General features: G+C 42.0%; 2 protein-coding genes across 3 annotated transcripts; both read right to left on the bottom strand.

Annotated features, from left to right (window-relative positions):
* Positions 1–856: 856 nt before the first annotated feature.
* On the bottom strand, positions 857–6,379 carry LOC133898878 (chloride channel protein CLC-f). The gene is made up of 9 exons (XM_062339677.1): positions 5,859–6,379; positions 4,784–5,186; positions 4,409–4,603; positions 3,136–3,590; positions 2,955–3,059; positions 2,630–2,863; positions 2,286–2,504; positions 1,958–2,190; positions 857–1,142 (listed from the first exon to the last, which is right to left on the bottom strand). Exons 1-9 carry the CDS (start codon positions 6,180–6,182, stop codon positions 1,070–1,072), a joined length of 2,241 nt encoding a protein of 746 aa, XP_062195661.1. The 5' UTR covers positions 6,183–6,379; the 3' UTR covers positions 857–1,069.
* Positions 6,380–7,565: 1,186 nt separating this feature from the next.
* On the bottom strand, positions 7,566–11,258 carry LOC133898320 (uncharacterized). 2 transcript variants are annotated; one of them, XM_062338970.1, is made up of 2 exons: positions 11,114–11,258; positions 7,566–10,899 (listed from the first exon to the last, which is right to left on the bottom strand). In XM_062338970.1, the coding sequence occupies exon 2, from the start codon at positions 10,829–10,831 to the stop codon at positions 7,829–7,831; it is 3,003 nt and encodes a 1,000-aa protein (XP_062194954.1). In that variant the 5' UTR covers positions 10,832–10,899; positions 11,114–11,258; the 3' UTR covers positions 7,566–7,828. The 2 variants fall into 2 exon arrangements, with proteins under 2 accessions (XP_062194954.1, XP_062194955.1); XM_062338971.1 differs by having other exon boundaries at positions 11,110–11,252.
* Between the last annotated feature and the right edge of the window lie 14,171 nt (positions 11,259–25,429).

Genomic DNA, 25,429 nt, shown 5'->3' with positions numbered 1-25,429 from the left:
GTGCATGTACTGTGTAAACACAGCGTACTTAGATAGTAAGCCTTTTACCTGGTGTTTTGTTTTGGTCATCTTGTACCACTTTGTTTCTTCTAATGAATGAAAAAGCAGCTTTCCTGATTTTCGTCAAAAAAAAAAAAGTATCACGAAATGGTTGCTAGAATAGGATAGTGTAGGAGGAACAGACCACTGTGCTGAAACTGGACTGTTCTGGGGAATGAATATTCATGTCAATGCTTTCTCCATGCTAGTCCTTTTACCCATTTCAATCAGTTAACACCAGTGGTGATAATGACAGCATGCCCGGTGGAATTTTTGGAACAACCGATATGAGAACTGCCTGATTATATTAATAAAGCAGAAGAAAATAAATAAAAAAAGATACAAACTCCGGCCCCGGCGAGGAAGCTCCTCGTCGACATCTGGCGAGCGCCAAAGCACCAACATACGCAGGCGTTGAGCAACACAAATTTCTTCTCCAACACACGCCAAGGCCCCAGCCGGAGGCAGATCGGGTCGCAAGCGAAGATCGTTGATGTTTTTGTGAGGTCAGGACCTGCACCGGCAGCGCTAGGTTGGAGATCATTTTTTTTTTTCGAGAACGTCTTCCGAGAGGAGCTTTCTTGATCTCTCGGATCGGATCGACGCCAAGACTGGACTGACTACCTGAGGAGCTCGATGATGTACGTACGGGACGAACAGTGCTCAACAATTCCAGTATATTATAGCGACACAAAAATATGACCAAAGGGTATTAACCATTTCTTCTCGTCCAGCATAACCAGCATTTGAGTAGTAATCTCACGCACCGAACATGGGTTCCAGTACATTACCACGTCAGAATTTCAGAACTCCACAGTGAAAGCTGAAAATAACAGAGCACATCATCACCTTTTATATATGTGTTTGATACAAAATGCATATCCTGGCAACTCCAAGAGACTTTACACTTGACGAGGGGCCTCTTTAACACCGGTGTTTCTAAGTTAACGCTAATTTTGTTGGAATGTCACTTTATGTATCTGGTATTTTCGTCACTACAAGGTACAATCAAAACTTCAATTCTGCATGTTCAGTGCCCATTAACTGTTGTCTGCTGGAAATTCTCTCTCTGATATATTGCCTTCCACCTCTCAAGCTCTTCCCTGCAAATGGACAACACCAAACATTTGCATGAGACTATTAAAAAAAATGTAGGAAGCACAATGATTCTCCTATGTAAGTTCACTCCCTCGCTCCTGCGCACGGCGTCTGTTACAGTCAAATGTCTCTACCCTATACTATGATGTCAATTATTATTGCTATATCTCGTTAACAAAAGGAAATAGGAAATGTTAACATACCCAAAAACGGTTTTCTATAGTAAGTTCTTTACAAAGAACTACGTGAACCCCAAAGGGTATAAAACATGGCACACAATATGGTAGTTGGTATTTTGGTGGTAAAATGAGGTCAACAAACCATACTATGTTTAGAGGATTTTTCATCTGAGTTTGCATATATAATATATGGTTACACTCCATTGTTTCTTTGTCCAAACTTTCTTGACATTAAATAGCAAGGGGCAAATGCAATTTCCTAAGGAAAATGTATCACGAAGCAGTTTATAGAAAAGGTTATAAATAAAGTGTCCTAAAGAACAAAATCCAATAGTATCAAGGGCCTATGTTATATCTCCATGGACAAGAATCTGTTGTGCAATAGGTTTTGTGAGAGGTCATACGTTCCACTCATATTGGGGTCAACTGAGTTATGTGGGTTCATGAATAGGTTTTGCTGAGAGAGGACTCATACAGTACTTTTGGGGAAACTTTGTCCTAAAACAGTTAAGCTACTCATATAAGGTATACGTAACTAAGGTAAGTCAACAAATTAATCTAATAAGATTCTCAAAGAAAGATATCGTCACAAAAGTAATTCAAGTACTCAAATAAGAAACACGAGTAGGGAAAAGGATCACCTTAAGCACCATCCTATTGAATCATAATGAAGAAGGCCGAGGACCTTACGCCTGCCATCATTTCTACGACCAGCACCACGTTTGACCACTGGAAGTTGCTTAATTCCTTTGACTTCCATAAGCACCTTGGCAGTGCTCAGGTCTGTATCTGGGAAGCAGGTCACTAGTCCTCTTTCATTGCCATGGAACTGAAAACCTCGAGTGAGGCATGATGAGACAAGAGATGAATTTGCCTGCAAAATTGCCAAGTAAATGCATGTTCTGCTAACTTAAAGAGTAATAACAGCAAGGACTCAAGTTGTCGACTTAATATGAACAGTTTACATACATCCAAGGCAGATGAGCTTTCCTCAGTACTACTAGAGTTTTCACTTGGTTCAAAACCTTTACGACGAATGTCACCTAATGTCACAATTCCCTCCAGAAAATCTTCATTATCTACAACTAGAACACAACTTTGCTGCTTTTCTTGCATAAGCCTTGTTGCCTCTTTGATGGTGAATGTAGGTGTAACCTTAACATAATGCTTTGACATTGCTTGTGATACCTGGAAGAGTGGTTGTTAGTAAGTTGCATAATGACTTGAGAATAAGAGTATCGCAGTTGTATTAATCATTCAACTTTCTACAAACAACTTTCCAGAAAAAAAGAAAAACTTCAATTATCATCAACCTTCAAGTCGTCGAGAAGCATCTCTTCATTGTTACTACCATAGTGGTAGGGATCATCATCTAGAATTGTGAGTTCAACATCATCCCCATCTGATCGTCTCCAATCTGTCTCATTCCTATCTGCAGGAGGTAATAGTGAAGAATAGCCATGTCGAGGAGATGTCGCCTCAAACGTATCTTTGCTGCCAGATTGATTTACAACAGATGGGACCCATATTGATAAACCAACAGCTCCCTGTTAATCAGCACAATTAAACAACTACAATGAATATGTTAAATTATATGCTAGTGTAGTAAAACAGCAAACGCATTGGATGTAACACTACCATCAGAGGAAGTATAATTCTGTAATCCTTAGTCAATTCAAAGAGCAGGAGCACAGATGTCAATGGGACGGAACACACTGAAGCTAGCGTAGCAGCCATTCCCACCTTAATTGAGTAGAAAGTTAGCACACTCTTAGCATTATCAACCTTTTAAACTGCCTGATACAAATAGGAAACTTACTAGTGCATAAGCTTGAGGATGTGCGACAGCAGTGTTACCCGGAATGGCAGAGTTTATTAATTCTGCAGCTGAGCCTCCAAAAACGGCACCAACAGCAGCACCAATCATCAAGCTTGGAGCATAAAGGCCACCGACAAGTCCAGAACCTTTGCAAAGTGCAGTTGCTACAACTTTTGCAGCAGCTAATTGAGCTAAGAGCCAGATTCCAGGGGCTGAAGCACTTTTACCCGTATGTAGAATCTCATCAACATTGGTGAAACCCCAATATAGTATTCCAGGGTACCTTAGAGCTATTAAACCAGCTCCAAGACCACCTAAAGCAGGACATACTACAGCAGGAAGGCCAAATTTTTTCCTTATCAAGTCAAAAGTCTTAGTGAACCAAACAACCAACTGTCTGAATACCACACTCACAACCCCACAAAGCATGCCTAGAATAAGGTAGAGTGGTAACTCTGCAGAATATAATTTTAGTCAGTTGTATATTTAGACAACGTAACATTTAAACACAAAATGTTGGGAGAAAATATCAGTATTGCAAGTTACCGAATACTAAATGGCAAGAAAAAAATGATAGCTGCTAAAAACAGTCAGAGGTACTTTTACAAGGAATGGCACGCGCTGTACATTGTGGTCGTAAGGAGATTAGCCACAAAACCATGAACCTGTCACATTTGATTATTAAAAGACTATGGAAGGGCACTACATCTATGGGTTTTGCTCCAGGGAAAGCAGTTAGTGCGCGTGCGCGTGCACACAAGAAAATAGAACACTCGTTCAAGTTCAAATCATAAGCCTAGGTAGGAGGTTTAAATCATCAGATGAAGCTGGATGGGGTGCTGGATTCTAAAGGAGGAAATAAAAGCTTTTAAGTCCCCCGGTTTCGAAAGGGAATATGAATTCTAGATAGGTGTTGGAGGAGGAAATAAAAGCTGGAGACTACAAAAGGGAGAACATAATAAATTTGCCAAGGAAACATAAGATGCCATACTAATGAACAATAAAAGGCAATATATTGATTTAAAATTGGAACAAAGGGTTGATTTGATATTCGCTCACATTAAAGTTTCTCGTATAGCAAAAAGCGACACATAAATGCATGTGCCGCAGATCACACAGTGGACTAATATTATCTCAAAAATAAAACAAAGGAAACTAGAACCAAAAGACAGGTGAAAGTGAAATCAGAACACCTACTTTCCTGTATTTAGAATGAAAACTAAGAAACATCTACCTTACAAACACCAAAAATGATCAGAATAAGGTAAAATACCAGCAGCAGATTTTAGTTCATACGTCGGGACAATAAATGCTGCCTTTTCCCCTAGCAAAACATTGGACACAGTTGATGATATAACTGATGCCAATATAATCATAGCAGTAGTAAATGGTGGTGAGTTCTCTGCTCGAAGTGGCCTCAATACTGTTTCGATAGCAAAAAAACATCCAGCAACTGCAGCATTAAAACCTAAAGAAAGACATAGTAACACAAGTCAGGGGAGAATACAAGACAAGAAACTCAGCAGCACGAAGATTATGGCTATCAAAGAGACAAATCAGAAAATGTATGGTTATGTTCCCCATTACAGAAAAGATCAAAATAATCCAACATCTTAGCATGCTGAAAGAACTGGAAACACCTCAGTACCTGAAGCGATTCCAGCAGCTGATCCAGCTGCAACAAGAGCAATCCTCCGTTCCCTGTTGTTCTCCATCATTTCAGCACAGCCATTTGCGCAAGATTTACCAATATCAACGCTAGGTCCTTCTGGCCCCAATGAACATCCCGTCCCTAGAGTAATTGCAGCTTGGATGGCCTTGATTGTGGGAAAGATGGCAGCCATGAAATCAACACCTTCCCTTTGAGATGATAATGATTGCTTTATCTGCTCAAATATCTCCAGTAATCCATGCATCATACCAACAACAACTCCGCCAGTCACTGGAATCAACAATATCCTATGCCAAGTATCAGCCAGCCTCTGCAAACGGAGCCAAGCAGCACCCTCTGTGGGTGTGCCTGCCCATGCCCATTCATGAATGACATGTACCTGAAAAGGTCAGCCAGGCACTTTTGAGACAAACATTCAGAAAGGTTCAAATAAGAATGAGAATTAGGTTCTCTAAGTCACTAGACGAGGCCGTTTCATATGGTTTGCTAAAACTAAACGAGGCATCTAACTGATCAATCCAATAAAACCAAGCTCTATCTGATCAATCCACATCATAAAACATTGCACAGGAAATACCAGCAGTTCACCAGAATCACCAGCAAGAAGACACTAAGTAGCACAAAATCATCACCCATCAGACCAAAATGACACGTAAGAATCTGCCTAAAAACTCCATAGCTTCAGATGTCATGCACCAACACAACACTCTACAAGCAGAGTCCAAGTAAGCACCTTCCACACAGATCAAAATTCTGCACAGGCGTGCTACCAGCCGACCATCCCTACAGTATCAAATTTCACATAGAGAAGGCCAAAACATGCATTAATGTCTCTAACATAGCACCCTAAACAGCACATGAACGTCTCATAAAATAACCACTCTCCCCATTCCCTTAAGAAGAAACGCAATCGGCAAACTGAATAACACCTGCAGACCAGTGGGGTTTCCTATATATACAGATCTCACTACAAGAGTAATCATCTTCCACGGCCATCAGATAATATAACCGTAAAAAATAACGCAATTGCCCGCAGGGATCTCTTACTCACCCCACGATTGAACGCCGCGACGCAGATGCCGGTGCCGAGCCCAAGGAGGCACCCGACGAGCAGCAGCGCCCACTCGGGCGGCGCGCCGTCCCCGAGCTCGTCGCTGTCCTCCTCCCCGCCAGCCCCCGCGGCCGGGGCCGCGGCACCGCCTCCCTCCGCGTGGGCGTGGCCGTGGCCGCGGCCCCGGCTCGAGAGCCGGCGGTCCAGGTTCCGCAGGAGCTCGCGCATGCGGCTCCGGCGCGGGGTCGCGGGCGAGTCCGGGTCCGATGACGACGGCAGCGAGGCGGCCCCGGAGCGCAGCGGCTCGAGGTCGCTCCCCGCCATGGCGGGCCACGCAGGGGTAGCAGCAGGACTTCAAGCTAAGGCGATCGCATCAGAATAGTTTCAGGGTTTCGAGCCCCTGATCCCGCGTCCGATCTGGGGGATCTCCCGCACCGGATCTCGTCGGCGGTTGGCAACGGCGATGCGGGGTGGGGCGGGGAGGTGTGGGGGCAGTTACGTCAGGACGAGGAAAGCTAGGTACTAGGTGCGCGCGTGTTTTTGCAGATTGGCCCTCGTCCGAGTTCGTATTTCCGAATATATATGCCCTCCCCGTCGTGCAAGGTTGGACAGTTGGGCCGGTCCGGTTGGTCTTCTTTTTGGTTATGCCGACATGACAGCCCCATTGACCTGAGTTAGGCAGTTTTGCATTAAAGCCCATTTGGCTTCGGTATCAAAGCATTTTTACTTTTTTATTTATATTTTATTTGCTGAGAATCGAGGGTAAAGAACATGTCAGAACTGCAGCGGTAGATGGCCCAAACCACAACGCATGACATATGTAACATACTATCTCTAAAATTCACTCACAACACATTTTACTCGTGGAGCGGATTTATATATGCATATCATATCTCTTATATTTTCATCCTCACTTTGTGTAATAAAGTTAACTCAAATATACTATAATTAAAATACAAAAATTTAAACTATCAAAGTGATATTAAACCTACCATACTAAAATACTTTAAGTTACACGAGCAAAAACCAAAAACACTAATGAACCAAGTGTTACACCATAGTTGTCACTTGTCATAATTGCAGTGGAGATGGCCAGATCCACGTTGGATATGCCATGGTTGTCAAAACGCGTTGTGCAAAGTTGCAGGCACATGTCATCCTGTCCTTGTAAGCCAAGATCACTGATGGCAATGGACAGAAAGCGTAGAAAAATTCAGTTCAACAGACAGGAACACGACCAGAGCTTGCCCCTGCATCAAAACAACCCTTTGGGCAAGGAAAAGAGCAATACATGTTACTACTAGTTTCTGCATTCTCAGTCAAGCCACTACCCCCCCCCCCCCCATCTTTCCATTGCTTTCGAGAGAAGAGTTGTTGGGTAAAATGTCACACTGAGAGAAGATCTCCGACATTGCCATTTTCCCCGACAACCTTGTCTCAAAAGATGAGCTTGTTAACACCACAAAGTTGCAGCAGGCAGCAATGCTGTTCATTGTCACCAACTTCTGATGCACTTCCTAAGGAACTTCAGCAGAAACATGAGAGATTCCCAGCTATTCAACAAATACAGATTTGCCCATGAATGCAAGTTTTTTCAGGGAAACTCAGAAAAGTAGAGCAATTTTAAGTTGTGAAGCTCTTTGTTCACCAAAACCATTCTCTAGATGACATAAAGGCCATTTTCATTTCTGAAAGTTTCATCTGGGAAGCTCAATAGTAAGATGAAAATGAAGTTCTACCAAATAGCAAATTAACTGTACTGTCATAACAACTCCACTTACATATAGCTTCTGCCCTAAAAAGTGACATATGGTATCATGGAGCAGCTCGGCTATTATACTGATCACTAACAAAACTGTAGCTGATATCACAGATTCAGAAATATTGAGATGTGAAAACTTCTGAACCCTTTATAATACACCAGAGGAATTTCACATTACAAAGAGCTTACAAGGGTCATGGATGTCATCTCATATCTTACTCCTGTATCTGACCAGCTTTGCCAATGTCTCCTGAGCAGCTAGAGTCTGGGCATGGCCATGGCCAAGCATGACTGTCCGGATGCTAATGCAGGTCCTGCACAGCTCTTCGCCACTGTCGAACAGCCCACCTCGGAGCAGCAGCTTTGCCCTTGTCTCGAGCAATGTCGCCTTGAGCAGAGTCACCTCCTGCCAGACAAATTCATCAACACGGTGGTTCGGTTGCAGCTTCTTCCTCCAGCATAATGACCCGCGGTTCCAGTCCTGCATCCGCGACGCATAAGTCTTCTCCACCTCCTCGAGGACGTTAGTGCACACCTTGAGCAGCTCTAAAGCTGAACCACACCGTGAGAATGTCATGAAGGAGTCAATTGCCAGGGGCAGTGCCGTCTTCTTTATGAAGAGTACCATGTCAACTGCTTTAAGCTGAACAGCAGGTGGCTCAGACTTGAAACCAAACACAAGGAATGCACTAGCCCACAGGTGGTCAGAGTATACTGAGGGGTTTCCGGCCCTCATTACTCCATTCACTGCTGCAGTTGTCAGCGCCAAACCACCCCTGATCTTGCCAAAGAGTTGTGTGATCGGATGGAATTGGATCCAGCAACCAGGATGTCGAGTTGCCTTTCTTGCCAACCCAAGATTAACAAGTAAGAGCGCCGACTCCACCTCAGCTTTCCGTCCATGTGGAGCTAGAAAGCAATGTGTGCCACATAGAAATGCAGTCTTGAGGGATTCACCGAACAGGTGCATACCACTGCCTTTCATTGGTAGCTTGCTCGCTGTTGCAGCTAATAGTGTAGATGACACAGGAGTAGGAGCTAACCAAGAACCGGCAATGACCATCCTTGAGGTAAGGCTTCCTCCTTTTGCTCGGTCCATCAATGCAAAACAAAAGACCAAGACCTTTATCAAGAAAGAATTGTTATGGCAGAAGCCATCATCATTGGCACCAATGGGGAACAAATTGTCGCTCAGTGATATTCTCTCAACAGCCTCAAATAGAGTGGAAGGAGCAATCATGAGCTCAGACAGCAGTGAACCAACAACCCACAGGCCAAAGCTCAGCCTGCCTAACCGCTCATCAAACTTCCTGAGAACTTCTGTTTCCTCAGGCGGGTAGTCTTTCTTCCTCTTCCCCTGTATCAAGGCCATTGCATCAATGTAGGAGAGCTGTGGTAGTTGCATTGGCTCAAAGTTCATCACGTGTGGCAAACATGTGGTCACAATGACATGCGTCGCTCCAGTGTTCCTCGGGATGAAATCATGGAGATCCTTGCCTTCCCACCAATCCCTCTCACTCTCAAGATTGTCAATTATGAGCAAATAGGGCACATCGCGGAACAACTCCCGCTTCACCCGTTGGAACGCATCAAACTCTTGCTCCTCAAAGCTCCGAATCCTACCCCTCTCTTTCTCGGCTTCTGCACTGATATCCAATCCCAAACTCATGGATAAATTGAGTATGTTCTGCCTCAAATACCGAGCTTCGCCTCCAATCCACAGCACCATCTTGTACCGCTGCGAGTACCGGTAAGCAAACTCCAATGCCAATTCAGTCTTGCCAATGCCTGAAGGGCCTATGATGCAGACTATGTTGGCACTGCCGTAGCTCTTGCTGTTGCACCGAAACCTTGACCTCCTGTGCTTTGATCTTTGCTTCTGGAGGCTTCGCCCTTTACCAGATGACAACTCAATAACTGGATCTATCCAAGCCTCCAATGTTGGCTCCTTGCACTTGCGCATCTCCAAACTGATGAATCTGGCATTAGATGTCCTTACGGTATCGCTCTCCTCGTCGGCAAACCCATCAGACACACCGCTTGATCGTTCATTTGTACTGGAACCCCTTAGGCAATCCACTTCTTGGATATCCACCGTTGACCCAAAAAGCATGCCTTCGATTTCACTCAGCTCCTTCTCCCTTCCCACAAAATGCCGGTTGCGTGGAAAAGGCAGGCCCTCAGACGCTTCATTCTCCTTCTCAGCGATATTCTTCCGGCCAAGCTTGGACCGTAGCAGAGTGACTGTCCTCGACACACAGCTCCTTGAATTGCTCTCATTCGCCTCAAGCTTGAATTCATGGCACCGCATCAGCCCTTCAAATGCTTCCTTCCCTTCCTTATCCTCCAATTTACCATCAAAAAGCCCTGCAATCTCTGGCGGCTCAGTGTCAAACAATATAGGCACAAGGTTCTTCTTCTGAGCAAAGAATCTGATCTCCTCAAGGCTAAATGGATTGAGGAAACTTGACATGGTGACCACCACAACACCAAATGCCACCGAGCAAATAATCCGGTCGGCAATCTCATGACTCTGTGAGTCCGAGTACTTGGCGCGGTCGGCGACGAACGAAGCAATGCCTTGCAGCTCGAGCTCTGACTTGAGCCATTTGCAGAACCTGCCGAGGCCGCCATTACCGTGGTAGCCAATGTACACATCGCAGCTTCGGAGCTTGGCGTTGGAGGACGGCGACACCACGGAGCCCCTGGTGAAGGACACCCGCGGCACAGGGAACGAGAACGACACGCGTGGCGGAAGGGGGCCGCCGCCACCGCCACCGCCACCGTCAGAAATCTTGGCGGCGTCGATGCCGCTGGAGTCGTAGCACTCCGACGGCGGTGTGTAGGACGCGCTGGGCGCGTCGATATCCTCCGAGTGGGACCCATTGGAGCATGACACCGGCGACGGCGCCACGGTGGTGGTGACACTGACGCCGGTGGCCTTGGTTTCTTGGCGCGGCTGCGACGCCGGCGGCTCGAGGACTCGAGGCGAGATGTACGGGGACTGCAGCGCCGACACGAACGCGGAAGACGGCGGCGACGGCGAGTAGAGGTGTGGCGTGATGGAGATGGCCGGCGAGATGGGGACAGACCGGTCGGAGCCGCCGCCGCCGCATTCAGTGGCGCTGGTCCTGATGGTCAGGGACTTGGTGGCAATGGGGATATCCTTGGGCACATCAAGAAAGCTCGGAGCTTTTTGCTCTTCCTCCATGGCTACCAAATCACAAAGCTCGGCAAGCTTGCTGGAAAGAGCTGCACGATCTGGCGCTCCTCATTTACCTATCAAAGATTGAGCAAAAGGGGGAGAAAAGAACATGTTTTTTATTAGAATCCAAAAAAACAGAGAGAGAAATAAAGAATATACTGCATCTCATTCAGAGAACTAACACAACGAGAGGTTGCAAGAACCTGCAGTCCTCTGCAGGCTCTGCACATGATTAAAAAATGTGCAAAGAAATCTGAAGCTTCGAAACAGGTCAAAGGGGAAACCTACTGAGATGATGCAACCTTCAATAATCCAGCCTCATCAGAACTGCTGAGGATTTCCTTCAGGTCAGTTCCTGAGAGGGCCTCCAAGGACCAAAAATGGCAGCAGGACTTGGATTTGGATTTAAAAACGGGCACCCTGCCTTTCCCACTCAAGCCATTGAATGGGATGGGTATGAGGCTATTTCCAACCAGTTCCCTTCTTATTTTTTTTTCTTCTCGTCACTGTTCCTTTTATTTTTCTTTATCTTTAACAGTTTTTTCAAAGAGATTTACGAAAAAAATAAGAGAATCCTAAATAAAATAAATAACTTTAAAAATCTTTTGTAAAAGAAATCGTTAGAACGGTAAAAAAATAAAATTCCTACACCAAACAAATATAATTAAAAAAGAATCAGTTGAAGATGACCCTCCTGTCCTAGGAGGAGATGAAGCGTGGAGGCCCATTCATGTCAAGCAAAGTACAGCTTCAGTTCAAAGTGTCTTGAGATGACCACACCCTTAAAAAATTAGAAACCAAATGTGGCATCAAAAGGTACAAGTAAATGTGGAGCCACTGCTAGTCCACTGTGAGAAGACCAGCACCATTTCCAATGGGGAGAAGCAAGCAAAGAAAGGCCAAAATCCACCCACCAACAGTAGTGTGCAAATGCAGCAATGCCAATGCTGGCCTCACGCCCGAAGCACCATCCTGTCCGTCCAATTCCAAGATCAAAACTCCTGCCACGACTGTTTGCAAATCACACTTGACCACCGTCCTCATTGGCAAATATGTCCAAATTAAGTAGCTTTTTGGTGAATATGTCCAAACGAGTCGATCGTTTGGTTCCTAATCCATTTCTTAGTTGGGATTTTTTCGATAAAGAAAATTTATATTGAACTTTGACAGTTATATTAAAGTAATATAATTATACTGGGAATACTCTTGGTTTCTGTATAACCAAGATGTACATAACTAAAAAAAAATACAAAAGAGGTTAACATAAGGGCAAATTTTGTATTTTAGACAACATACGGTACCGTATTTGCAAAAATAGACAACAGTTTAGCATATTTACAAATTTAGCACTCGTATTCGGAACCTCAGTTACCGAATACTCGATTTTGGAACCTCAGAATCCGAAAACAGCCCGGACCCACTGTTTTCGGCAACTCAGTTACCAAATACGGTACTGTTCACCATATTCGGCAACTCAGTTACCGAAAACACAGTAAACAGTGCCGTATTCGACAACTAAGTTACCGAAAACACAATAAACAGTGCCGTATTCGGCAACTCAGTTGCCGAATACGGCCTGTCCAGTCTGCCGCGCCGGGACGAGTGGCAGCGCTACAGTAAAGAAGCTAGCAAGCTAGCGTCTGAGCTAGGAAGGCATAGAAATGCCGGTTTTTTATTTAATTCGCGAATTTTTTTGGAGTAAAAAATAGTCCAAAAATTCTAAACGTTTTCATTAGCAAATTAGAGATCACTAGCAACCCATTTTAATTAGTTTGATCCAAAAAGCCTGAGCCAATATTTAATTAGAATTATCCTAATAAACCAACTTTTATAAACTCTAGCAAATTTTAATGCCTCAAATAAATTCACAAAAATCTAGAAAAATTCACTAATATTCTTCTAATGTGGTGTAATAATTTATAAAAATGTTTCCAACCCTATGTTATTTGGTGAAAAAATGAGTTCCTTTGTAATGATCCATTTATATGTATTTTCATTATTTCATGTGATATTCGCTTTTTAATTCAATTTAAATAAAAAAAATTAAACATGCATAATACCTTGGTTCTCAGGTTAATTCAAAAATTCTCAATATAATATGTTGCCGGCACGTGTCTTTTTCAGTCACAAGCTGAGGTGAGGCCAAACGAGACTCCAGGAACTGTTCATACCAACTGTTTATTGCCTGACGTTGTCAGCTTGGTGCCGGCAACATATTATATTGAGCATTTTTGAATTAATCTGAAAACCAAGGTATTGTGTATATTTGAATTTTTTTTATTCAAATTGAATTAAAAAGCGAATATCACATGAAATGATGAAAATACATATAAATAGATCATTATAAAGGAACTCATTTTTTCACCAAATAACATAGGGTTGAAAATATTTTTATAAATTATTACACCACATTAGAAGAATATTAGTGAATTTTTCTAGATTTTTGTGAATTTATTTGAGGCATTAAAATTTGCTAGAGTTTATAAAAGTTGGTTTATTAGGATAATTCTAATTAAATATTGGCTCAGGCTTTTTGGACCAAACTAATTAAAATGGGTTGCTAGTGATCTCTAATTTGCTCATGAAAACGTTTAGAATTTTTAGACTATTTTTGTACTCCAAAAAAATTCGCGAATTAAATAAAAAACCGGCATTTCTATGCCTTCCTAGCTCAGACGGTAGCTTGCTAGCTTCTTTACTGTAGCGCTGCCACTCGTCCCGGTGCGGCAGACTGGACAGGCCGTATTCGGCAACTGAGTTGCCGAATACGGCACTGTTTACTGTGTTTTCGGTAACTGAGTTGCCGAATACGGTAAACAGTACCGTATTCGGTAACTGAGTTGCCGAAAACAGTGGGTCCGGGCTGTTTTCGGATTCTGAGGTTCCAAAATCGAGTATTCGGTAACTGAGGTTCCGAATACGAGTGCTAAATTTGTAAATACGCTAAACTGTTGTCTATTTTTGCAAATACGGTACCGTATGTTGTCTAAAATACAAAATTTGCCTAACATAAGAGAAGAAACAAGAAATACGTGCTCCGATACTTCGATTAGATCGCCACCCATAGACATAGGTAAAACACTCTCTGACCATCCGCTCCAAATACTAACATGCCACTATAACAGTATCCCTAAAATCTGGCTTCTATAGAATAGCCCATGTACGGAGCCAGTGGATACAAAAGTTGATAACCTGCAAAAAAAGATAAAATATTTCTATTGTCAAAAACCATATCATTTCTGCATAACCAAAGCGCCAGCAAGTAGCAGCCATCCCTGGCAGTACTTTCGATTTTAAATCCCTCCTAAAACCCCGTAACCAAGTACCGAACATATATGACACACTACGAGGTCGGGAAGTCCTAAAGCCGTTTGTATGATAGTCCACACGGCATAGGCAAGACGGCATTAAAAAGAGGTGTTTAATTGTCTTTTCTTGGTGACAAAAACAACATTTCGCATCCCCTTACCAATTTATCCTTTATCAAAACTACACCATAGCGTAAGTACCAAAGGAAGATTCTGAATTTGAGTGGTACCTTCAGTTTTCAAAGGCGTTTATTAATATTGGAAACATCACTATGCACTAAGGCAAGATGATGAGATTTCATCAAGAAATACGCATTCGGGGTTAAGTTTCAGCTGAACTCATATTGCTCCTGAGTAAACACAATATTTGCGATTCAAAGAAGTAAAGCATTTCACGCTATTAATCTTGGCCATATAAGATCCCTTCTAAAAGAAATCTTTGGAGGGAAGGTTTGGAAGACTTCTACTATTGTATCATGTTTGTTCCTTACAATATTGTAGAGGCATGTATACTGTTCTCGCAGAGTAGAATTACCCGACAACTAGTTTTCCCAAAACCTGACCTGGGCACCATCTTTGATAGTAAAGGTTTCAAAGCGGAGAAAATCTCGCTTCACCTTCATAAGTTTGACTCAGAAGTGTGAATCTCCAGCTTTTCACTGGACCTAAGATAAGGGTTTAGAGCTCATGTATTTATTATGAATCAGCTATTGCAACATATCACTAGACGTGAGCAACTTAAAAGGTCATTTACTGAGTAAGGCAATATTCTTAGTATCTAGTTCCTAAATACCTAGGCTCTCTTGATCTCTAGGTCAGAACATGATGTCCCATTTAGCAAGTCGGTATTTTGTCTTTGATCATCACTTTGCCAGTAGAATCTAGAGCGAAAATAATCAAGCTTTTTAAGCACACCCTTTGGTATATCAAAGAAAGACATCATGTACATGGGTAGACTGTTGAATACTGAATTTATCAAAGTCAAGCGAACACCTGTTGAAAGGTGTTTTCCTTTCCAACTACCGAGTCTCTTCTCCAACCGCGACCCCTTTCCAATCTGTATTCCTCAGTTTCCTATAATGTATAGGAATGCCTAAATACCGTAAAGGGAATATGCCCATACCACAGCTTAAAAGCTTGGTGTACTACTTGATCATGGATTAGGCTTCGCCAAAACAAAACAGTTCACTGTTATGAAAATTGATCTTAAAACTTGATAGTTGCTCAAACGCACAAAGCAATATTTTCATATTGCGAGCTTTCTCAATGTCATGATCCATAAAGAGAATCGTGTCGTCGGTATATTGTAGAGTAGAGATATCATCATCAATAAGATGAGGCACTACTCCACTTATTTGCCCATTTGCTTTGGCCCTTTTGGTAAGAACGGCTAGCATATCTGCTACTATATTGAACAATATTGATGAAAATGGGTCACCTTGTTGGAGACTTTTTTTGTTTGGAAAAAAAAATCCGACATCATCATTCACTTTAATTGTTACACTTTCACCTGAGACGAAAGGTCTCAATCCAAGAGATCCACTTGGATGAGAAACCTTTCATCCGTAGTGTCTGTAGAAGAAATAACCATTTGACCTTGTCATAGATCTTCTTAAAGTCTACCTTAAAAAATACACTGCTCATTTTCTTTCTATGCAGTTCGTGCATTGTTTCATGTAAGATGACGACTCTCTCTAGGATATTTCGTCCTCGTACGAACGCAGTTTGAATTGGACTGACTACTTGATCCACAACAGAATTAATTTGGTTAGTGGCTACCTTTGTTTAATTTGGCATCTTTCCGTAGGAAGAATGGAAACATGTTTAATTCAGCATCTTTCCCAGATGGCAAAAAAACATCATTCCAATTTCTTCCAAAACTTGCCTTGTGCACTCTATCAAATGAGGAACCGAACGCAACCACAGGGGGATGGCGCACCTTTGGCAATTGTCCTCTCCACGGTCGCATTAGCCATCCACGACGAGCTTGAGGTTGGGAATTCTTAGAGGAGCGATCAGAAGATGCACTCTTCTTCGTAGTAGTCACAACCCTAATTTGGTTTAGACTATTGACAATGAGATGATTTGTCACAACCTCTATAATACAGGAGGCCAGCCAAGCATCATTGTCATTGTCAACACACTTTTCCGCTTGGATGATCCAGGCGTGTCACGATGATAACCTCCGCGGCTGATGGAGAAGCAAGGCCGAGAAACTAATCAGAACGATCTGAGGTTGGAGTTGCCCCGTCCATTCAGGACGCTGGCCAAACGGAATCGCCTCCGAGAGATCCGGAGTCGCCTCCGGGAATTCCGTAGATTCAAAAAGGGTACTGCTGTTGCCACGATTGTTTTGCACTGTGCAGGGAGAGTGAGTGTGTGCAGTTGGGACCCATACGTCATAAAGACATGAAGTTGTGGCAAGATTCAGTAAGACAAGCTTAGTCACGATATCTTTTTCGCCGTTATAAGGGCCCGTTTGGCAGAGCTCCAGATTCAGCTTCTGAGCTGAATCTGGAGGAGCTCTGCCAAACGGCAGAATTTAGCTTTAGCTCCCTGAGTGAATCACTTCTCCTGATTCACTGAAATGAACTAGAAGCTGAGGAGCTGAAAAAAGTAGCTTCTCCTGAGGAGCTGACCACGCTGATTCTCTTGATTCATAGAGTTTATCCTAGAGAATCATTAAGAATCACTTTCAGCCACAGAATCACTTCCTCAGAGAATCAATTTTTTTAGAGAATTTGAATCAGGAGAAGCTCTGTCAAACAGACCCTAAGATAGACTAGTTGAACCAAGCAAGCCCTTTGCACTCGTACTAGTGAGAGTTCTTGTGCTTGAATCTTGAGACATTGCAGCAGTTGTGATTCTCATTTGGAGCAGTGCTTAGAAAGTTTTTTTTAGTACGGCAGTGCTTAGAAAGGTGGGTTGGGCGTAGATTAGTGCGGGTTGGACCATTGAATAATGGCATCTGACCGCTTAAGCCCTTGTTTTATGTGCTCTGGGTGGTGCTCCCATTGTTTACTTTACAATACCATAAACTTAGGCAATGGAACAATATAGGATGTGTTTTTTTTCTGAGCACGAGGTTTTGTAGAGTTGTATCTTATATAGTTGAGTAGAGATATATTTGTTGAAAAAAAGTATTTACTTGATTGTATTTGTTTGCATAGGTTGATCTGAGTTTGTGTTTGATTGACTGAATCTAAAGTCGTATAATAGAATGCAAAAGTTAAAATTAGAATTAGTTACTCGAATGAAGATAATTTTATAATATTAATAGTAATAACTTTATATATAGGTGTAAAGTTCGCATCTGCTGAGATAGCTGCAATCGAGAAACCAGAAGTAATCTAGTTTCACTCTCAACCTAGAATGAAACTAAATTGCAACAGTAGATATCAAACAGCTTTTTTCTCGAGATTCTGCGTATCCGGCTGGGTCAGAATTCCAGAGACACGGAGATCACACACTCGTAGTGATGAGAGAGATCTTGCAAGGTAGACCAGAATAGGACACGAGATACTACCAGAGCGTGGCCTCACCTCTGTTTCGCCTAGAAATCTGTACCCTGTGGAGACGGGGGTAGACCCGTCCAAACCTGCATTGCCTACAATGCTGCTCCGTAGTCTCTGCCCTTGCATTCAAATCCAATGCCACCTTCTCAGCACGAACAGGAACAAAACTCTCTCTGCACACAAGGGACACAACATATTACACCGATGAGGCGATGAATATGATTCTCTCTCTCTAGCACATGTTGCACAGCAGACGTAGCAGACTGGCAACTGGGTGGAGACATTGATGATTTGATTAGCTCTTGGCCTTTCCTGGGTGTAGATGACTCACATGTTGACCAAAGTGATGTTAGAGATAGAGGGGGCATTTTATGGTTTTCTCTAGGGCAAAAAGGGCAAAACAAGAGGATAAGGACTTCACTGTACCGGCGGGCTGAACTCAACTTCAAAATATGGCGAAGCTTGCCTTAGGGCACGTTTGATTTTGGCCAAATTTTACCATAATTAAGCTACATATATTTGACTTTCTGAGTGAGTTTGTTCGATTTCCTAATTGCAGCGTGCCGTACTTATATGTTATAGATTTTTTTGCCAAAATTTATCACGGCTGTGATGGCCTATTAGGTGTAGCATGGCACAGTTGGCGGAAATTTTTTTTTCCCCATTGGTTATCTTTGAAAGAAATCATAACTAAAAAATGAATTTATATATCGGTCTATTACTGCTAATGGATCAATAGTAATAGACCATCACTGCTATTCATAAGTCGCGTGAGAAAAATTTAACATCGTGGTTTATGAACTGACAATGATAATGGTACTCATGCCGTCATATAGCTTGAGTCGGTAGTTATTCCTAGCCCATCATCAGTACCAATTTAAACCATCGACCGGCAGTGATAACTGGGCATCAATATCGGCTGGTGGTATGAGCCAACAATGATGTATCGACTATATAAAAGCCACCATCTCCTTCCTCAAGTCCGAACACAACAGAGATGAGCTCTGTTCTTGCTCGATGACAGTCATTTTTTTTCACCAAATTCTTAGTGGCTTTAAATTTTTGATGAATCCACGTACCTTAGGTGTTCCAAGGTATATAACTTCATCTCTAATCTATTTCTAGTTAAATTTTATTTGCTAAATTGCACTAGATTTTGAAATGATCGAGATGAACATATGTTCATGATATTTTAAGATAATGTAGATGCAGTTATACCTTATTTATGATATGGAAGCCTTAATTAGTAGCTTATGGTAAAAAATATCATTATTGATTTAAATTAGCTATAGGTATGAGAATATTTATTTATTTTTTTTAATAAAAATTAGAAGAATTAGCTATAAAATTAAGTATATAGCAAGCTCCAATTATATTTTATATTTTAATTAATTAGAAAGTTCTAATATAGAAACTTTAGGTATGAGCATTTTATTTTTTATTTTTAATGAACTAAAAAAATTAGCTATGATATTTAGGTACATAGCAAGCCCTAATTATATTTTTTATATTTTGATTAATCAGCATGCTCTAATATGGAAACTTTAGGTATGAGCGTATTTATTTTGATTTTTAATGAATTAGAAAATTCACCATCATATTTAGGTATGTAGCAAGATCTAATTATATATTTTTTATATTTTATTTAATTAGCAAGCTCCAATATAAAAGTTTATGAATGAGCGTATTCATTTTTTATTTTTACTTAATTAGTCCTACATAAGGGTTGAATAATAATAAAAATTTATAGGGATGACACCAACAAACACTCATCGGAAGCGAACACGAAAGCATACAAAAGGTGGCTCCTCCAACCTGGGCCAATTGTTGTTACGAGATGATAAGGTAATTTATTTATTGGTGATTGCAAAATCTTTTAGATATTTTGAATATAGATTTATAATAATGATATAATTGTAGATGGATAGAAGATAGATGTACGATGTGAGCCATGTGAGCATAGAGTATAAGAGCGGCGTTGAGTATTTCCTGCTAGTAGCCGTGATGCACAAGTCAAATATATAGTCTCAATACATATGTGGTCCATGCATCGATTGCGAGGACAAGAAGTAGTTTTTCATCACCCAGCAGATATATTCCCACTTAACGCCAATGGGCTTTATGTCTAGCTATACCCGTTGGACTAATCACGGTGAAGCTGACATCGTACAAGACGAGCAACACATTAGTAGAGATGATGAAGACTTGTGCACCGATATGTCGACTGATGAATACACCGATATGCCACCTATCGAAGATACGTTTCAAAAGTTTCATCGTATGTTAGAGGAAACACCGTTGTTCCCGGGCTGCAAGAAGGAGCACACAAAGTTGCATATCGTGCTTTCACTGCTAGAATTGAAGGTAAGCAACATGTAGTCTGATACAAGCTTCATAGAGTTGTTATTATTCTTGAAGAAATTGCTTTCAAAGGGAAATATGATGTCAAAAACACATACTAGGCTAAGCAGGTTGTGTGACCATTGGGGTTGAAAGTATAGAAAATGTATGCATGTCTAAACGATTGCATATTGTATCGCGAAGAGCATGCAAACTTGGAAGCATGTCTAGTTTGTGATGCAACATGGTACAAGTGTGACAGTGATGATATTGATGGCGAAGGAAAGAATAAAAGACTTATTGTCAATGTGATGTGGTATTTTTCTATAGTCCCATGTTTGAAGCGTTTATTCACAAACAAAAGACATACCGAATTGATTCGATGACACACCAAGGAGCGCAAGGATGATGGAATACCGAGACACCCCGCTTATTCTACCCAGTAGAGAAACATCGATAGGAAATACAAGAAGCCATTCGCAGAAGATGTGAGGATATAAGATTTGGGTTGAGTACGGATGGAATGAATCCATTCAGCAACATGAGCAGTAGGCATAGCACTTGGCATGTGACTCTGTGTATCTACAACCTTCCTCCTTAATTGTGTATGAAGTAGAAGTATATTATGATGCCAGTGTTAATACAAGGGCTGAGTCAATCTGGCAACGATATCAATGTCTAACTGAAACCATTAATGGAAGATCTTGTAACATTGTGGAATGATAGTGTGTGGGTATGGGATGAATACAAATGAGAGAACTTCACCCTACACACAATGCTGTTCGTAATAATCCAAGATTGGCCAGCCCCTTGGTAACCTATCGGGTTAGACTGTCAAAACCTATTGTGCATGCATGCATTGCTTGGATGAAATAAAGAGCTTGTGGTTGAAGAACTACCGAAAAAATGGTATACCTAGGTCATCGTAAATTTCTTCGTAAGGAACACCCGCACGACAGCAACAAGAGAGTTTTTTATGGGAAAGTTGAGACTCGATCACCTCCTAAGTATTGCACGAGAAGACATGTATATGAGATGGTAAAGTGACTTAGGGTTATCCTTGGAAAGGGACGCAAAAGTACACCGGTTCCGAAATCTAATCTTAGAGCTCCTATGTTTACAAAGAAATCTGTTTTTTATGACTTAGCTTATTGATCGGATTTGGTGGTTCAACACACAATCAATGTCATGCACATTGAGAAGAACGTATGTGATAGCTTGATTGGTACATTATTAGATGTACCTAGCAAAACAAAGGATACACTCCAACTACGAAAGGACTTGAAATGTTTGAAACTCAGACAAGATCTACATCCCGAAGATATAGAAGAAGGCGACAAATATCTTAGTCCCACTAGCTACAATCTGAGCAAAGCGGAGAAAATTGCAATGTGCAAGTGCTTGCATGGAATCAAAGTTCCATCCAATTACTGTCACATCCCAAGGTGTCAATTACATAATTAAATATATATAATCATTATGACATCTTAAAATCATGTTTTAAGTATTTAAAATGTTTCAAAAATATGTGTCTTGAATCTATGCTAATTTCCACTGTTTGTTTTTGAGTAGAAATAGTTTGGAGATGGTTAGAAAGACCCTAGACCCTTGGGAAGAAATTGAGAAAAGACCCTCCCCTGGCTGTCCAACCGCACCACCACCGGTCTGACCACCAGAGGCGTGCATAGCCATTTTGACCTTTGTCCCGGGGCGGTCTAACCGCCCGAGCCAGTGGTCTAACCGCTAACGCACAGTGGCTTATCACTTAAGCCATCGACTGATCTCTCTCTCTCTCTCTCTCTCTCTCTCTCTCTCTCTCTCACTTACTCTCTTCGCACAAACCGAGGGAGAGAAGGGAGAGGATGACCCCAATGGCCGGAGATCAACGGGAGAGGCTCCTCCGAGTTTCCCGAAGGCTTCCCCGAGCTTATCCCCTTCCTCCTCTTCGTCGGAGGAGTTTCTACGCATGTTCATCCACCCAAGCTTGTATGTCACCCTGGAGCTTGATCTCCAAATTAGAGCTTCCCTGGATTGAACCAATCAGATAGAGAGTTCCCCTACACTGAGGTGAGCTTTCCCCTACTGTTTTTCTATCGTTTCCAAGCTCTAGACGACAGCCTTTTTGGTTTGAACTAAGTAAACCCGAGTTAAACTATAGCTCTAGATCTCATCCACAGGGTTCCACATGTTTGGACCATGCATGTCATCCGAACCATCATAGAAAATATTCCCCCTACCTTGTGGAGCACTTTGATACCCTTCGTAATCAAAGGCATCGCCGGAGCCTTCATCGGCGACCCCCTTTAGTGGGCCTATGTGGTCACTTAAGTTGTATGGTCCTCATGTCATGTGGGTAAAGTTGTACCTTCTGTAGGGTGTAAAAAAAAATTAAATTGCCATGCTCTCGGTCATGAGCATGCTCCTGTCCATTTGCATCGGTCGTAGAGTCACGAATATGGGATGGTTGGTATGATTTTGTTGGACATGATTGTCGATGGTCGTTATTTACAAGAGATGGATCCATTTACATTTATGTTCATGTTGTTTACAGGTTTGGAAGGTTTATGTCTCTGGGTTTCTTACGCATATGAATTTACTTAACCTTGTGCCTTTCTCCTTACTAATGACTTAATGCATAATCGATGGAGTCGAGTTATCTATATGTACATTATATGGATTAAGTCTTGTGAGTACCTTCGTACTCACGCTGCTCTTTCAGGTACTTCTAGTGAGAAGAAGCTTGTTCTAGGCTACTTCATGCCCGTCGATGTTGGTGGCAGGCCTGAGTGGACAACTACTCCCGAGTGGCGAAGTATGAGGAATCATCCAAATAGTATTCCAATTAATTAGTAGGAGGATCATTTGCTTAATCACAATCTCAATGATTAATCAAATACAATTTCAGTAGTCCTGATACATGTTTTGTGACTAAGATCGAAACACATGTCTTTCCAACATATAACATCACAACAAAGCTTAAGAAAGAGCGAGTAATTAACATTAGATTGCGAGTTCTTAAGCATTCAACCATTTACAACAATTTACATAAAAGGTTAGATCAACTACATAGCAGAAATAAAACTATATACAACAAAAGAAGAGTGGAACCACATGCCTTTAAGCTCCACCCCAAAATCTTCACCACTCGAGAGTAGTTGCATACTCAGGTCCGCCACCAACATCGGTGGGCATGAAGTAGCCAGACACCGCATCTTCATCACCAGCACAACCTGAAAAAGCAGCGTGAGTACGAAGGTAACTTAATCCATATAGGGTACATATAAATAGCTCGACTCTAAGGATTATGCATTGAGCTATTAGCAAGAAAAGGCCACATGGTTCAGTAGAACATATGCGACCGCAACCTAAAGACATATGTGTGAGCACCTATACTTAACCAAACAAACCTTTCCAAACCTATAAACAACAAGAACGTAAATGTAAATAGAACCATCTCATGTAATCAACGACCATTGACAACCATGCCCAATAAAACCATACCAACCATCCCACATTTGTGACTCTATGATCGATACAAATGGACAGGATTGTGAGATCATGTGATGAAAAATTAGTTTGATTGATGAAATTGGCAGAGCAAAGTGATTTAGCATAATGATATTTGGTTGATGTTCATTAGTTGCTAAGATATACTTGGATAGCATAGTTGGTTTGATGCACTATCATTAGTTGGGTATGCTTATGTTAGTGTGTTGGTTTTGCTTGGAGTTTGCGTGGTGTTGCGTGAACAGATTTTGAGTCAAGTCGGGAAGAACTTGAGATCGTACTCGATTGTTGTTTGATTCATGTGCAAGTGTTGCTCGAAGGCGAATGTGGTCGATGACGGATCGACGAACTAAGTTCAGGGAGGAACTGAGGTTCGGAGACTAGGTTCAAGGGGAACTGAGGTTGTGGTGATCGAGGATGTCATGCGGGACATTCGAGCTGAGAAAACAATGCATATGGAGACAAGGCTACGCGATGGACGCAGGAGGCGATTTGATCATGAGAGGACGTGAAGACTAATTCATGTTCAAGTCGGAGCAAGCATGAGGGAGTCATGTGGTGGTTGGACTTGTGACAAGAGTTAGTGTCAGAGACAGACTCTGAGTTGGCTACGTATATGCATGTATACATGGGAGATGTGCATGCATGATTATGTAAGAGTTGTTGGCTAATTATCTTAATTAGCAAAAAGTTGTTTGTCCTTTTGTTATTAGAGGAGGATAGAGACCAAATTGAATACGACAGGGAGTTGCAGTTCAGTTCGGTCATGTTTGTGCGTGTGGCTACCCTATAAATAGAGAGGTCTGTTGTATTGGGTAGGAGAGCGCAGAACAGGGCAGCACAACGCAACAGAGAGATAGAGAAACTCGAGAGACAGCTGTTTTGGGATTTCGTGAAAATCCTTATTGGATGATTTGGAGAGGCATCTTGTAAACACATCTATGCAGTGAAAATCAAGTTTCGTAAGTTGATGAGTTGCTGATTCAAAATATTCTCTCTGTTCTATATTCTGCATGCTCGGTTTTGGTTTTCAATTAATTTCATGTTTCTATGTTTCATCTTCGTTTAATCCATCCAAAACCTTGCTAGAATATCTAGTGTTTGATCTGAGAAAATTTTGAGTGGATTTGGTTTGATCTCGAGTAACTTTTTGTTAACTTGACTAGGTTTTGATCTACTCGATTCTGATTGATACTATATGATTCAACTAGGAATAACTTTTGATCCACATATCTGATTTACTAAATTCTTGTTGGGTTAGTTTCGTATTTGAATCTAGTCTCTGCTCACCAAAATTGAGAGCAATCTGACCAGCAGATCTTTCTATACGTTGTTTTTTACTAGAGCTTGTGTAATCTGTTTTGAGTGGAATACCGAGTATAAATCGAGTTTCGATTTGGGTGAGTTAATATTTGAATTTGGTTTCCGCAATCATTCACCCCCCTCTAATAGGGTATTGTGCGCATATTCGATCCTACACAGGAGCATGTTTATGACCGAGAGCGCGGTAATTTGAATTATTTTTACACCCTGCAGGGGAGTACAACTTTACCCAAGCGATACGAAGACCATACGGTTTGAGTAACTACACAGACCCACCCAAGGGGGTACCACTGTCAACCTTTCTCATACCCAGAACCACCTACTTACAATGCCCCTATGGCACCAGGGTTACCGCGCGCGTGGTCTGGACACCTCCGGCTCCCCGTCACCATGCTTCTCCTTTTGTTTTTCTGTTACGCGTTATAGGGCCACAAGGCAAGTATCAGCACGACGTATAATATTTGGCTTACCTTATCATTAGATCAGCATACGGTTAGTACAGAAAGTGCTAGAGCCAACTACACCAACGGACGGTGCTTAAATGATGCAAGCAGTCTATGGTGCCCGGACTCCTCTCCTGAATTACCCCGAGGAACTCCTCTAGGGCGGAA

The sequence above is a fragment of the Phragmites australis genome, chromosome 18, assembly GCF_958298935.1.
Source record: "Phragmites australis chromosome 18, lpPhrAust1.1, whole genome shotgun sequence".
Classification (NCBI taxonomy): Eukaryota; Viridiplantae; Streptophyta; class Magnoliopsida; order Poales; family Poaceae; genus Phragmites; species Phragmites australis.
The sequence above is the reverse complement of the archived record's forward strand: the minus strand, read 5'-3'. Positions and strand labels throughout refer to the sequence as shown.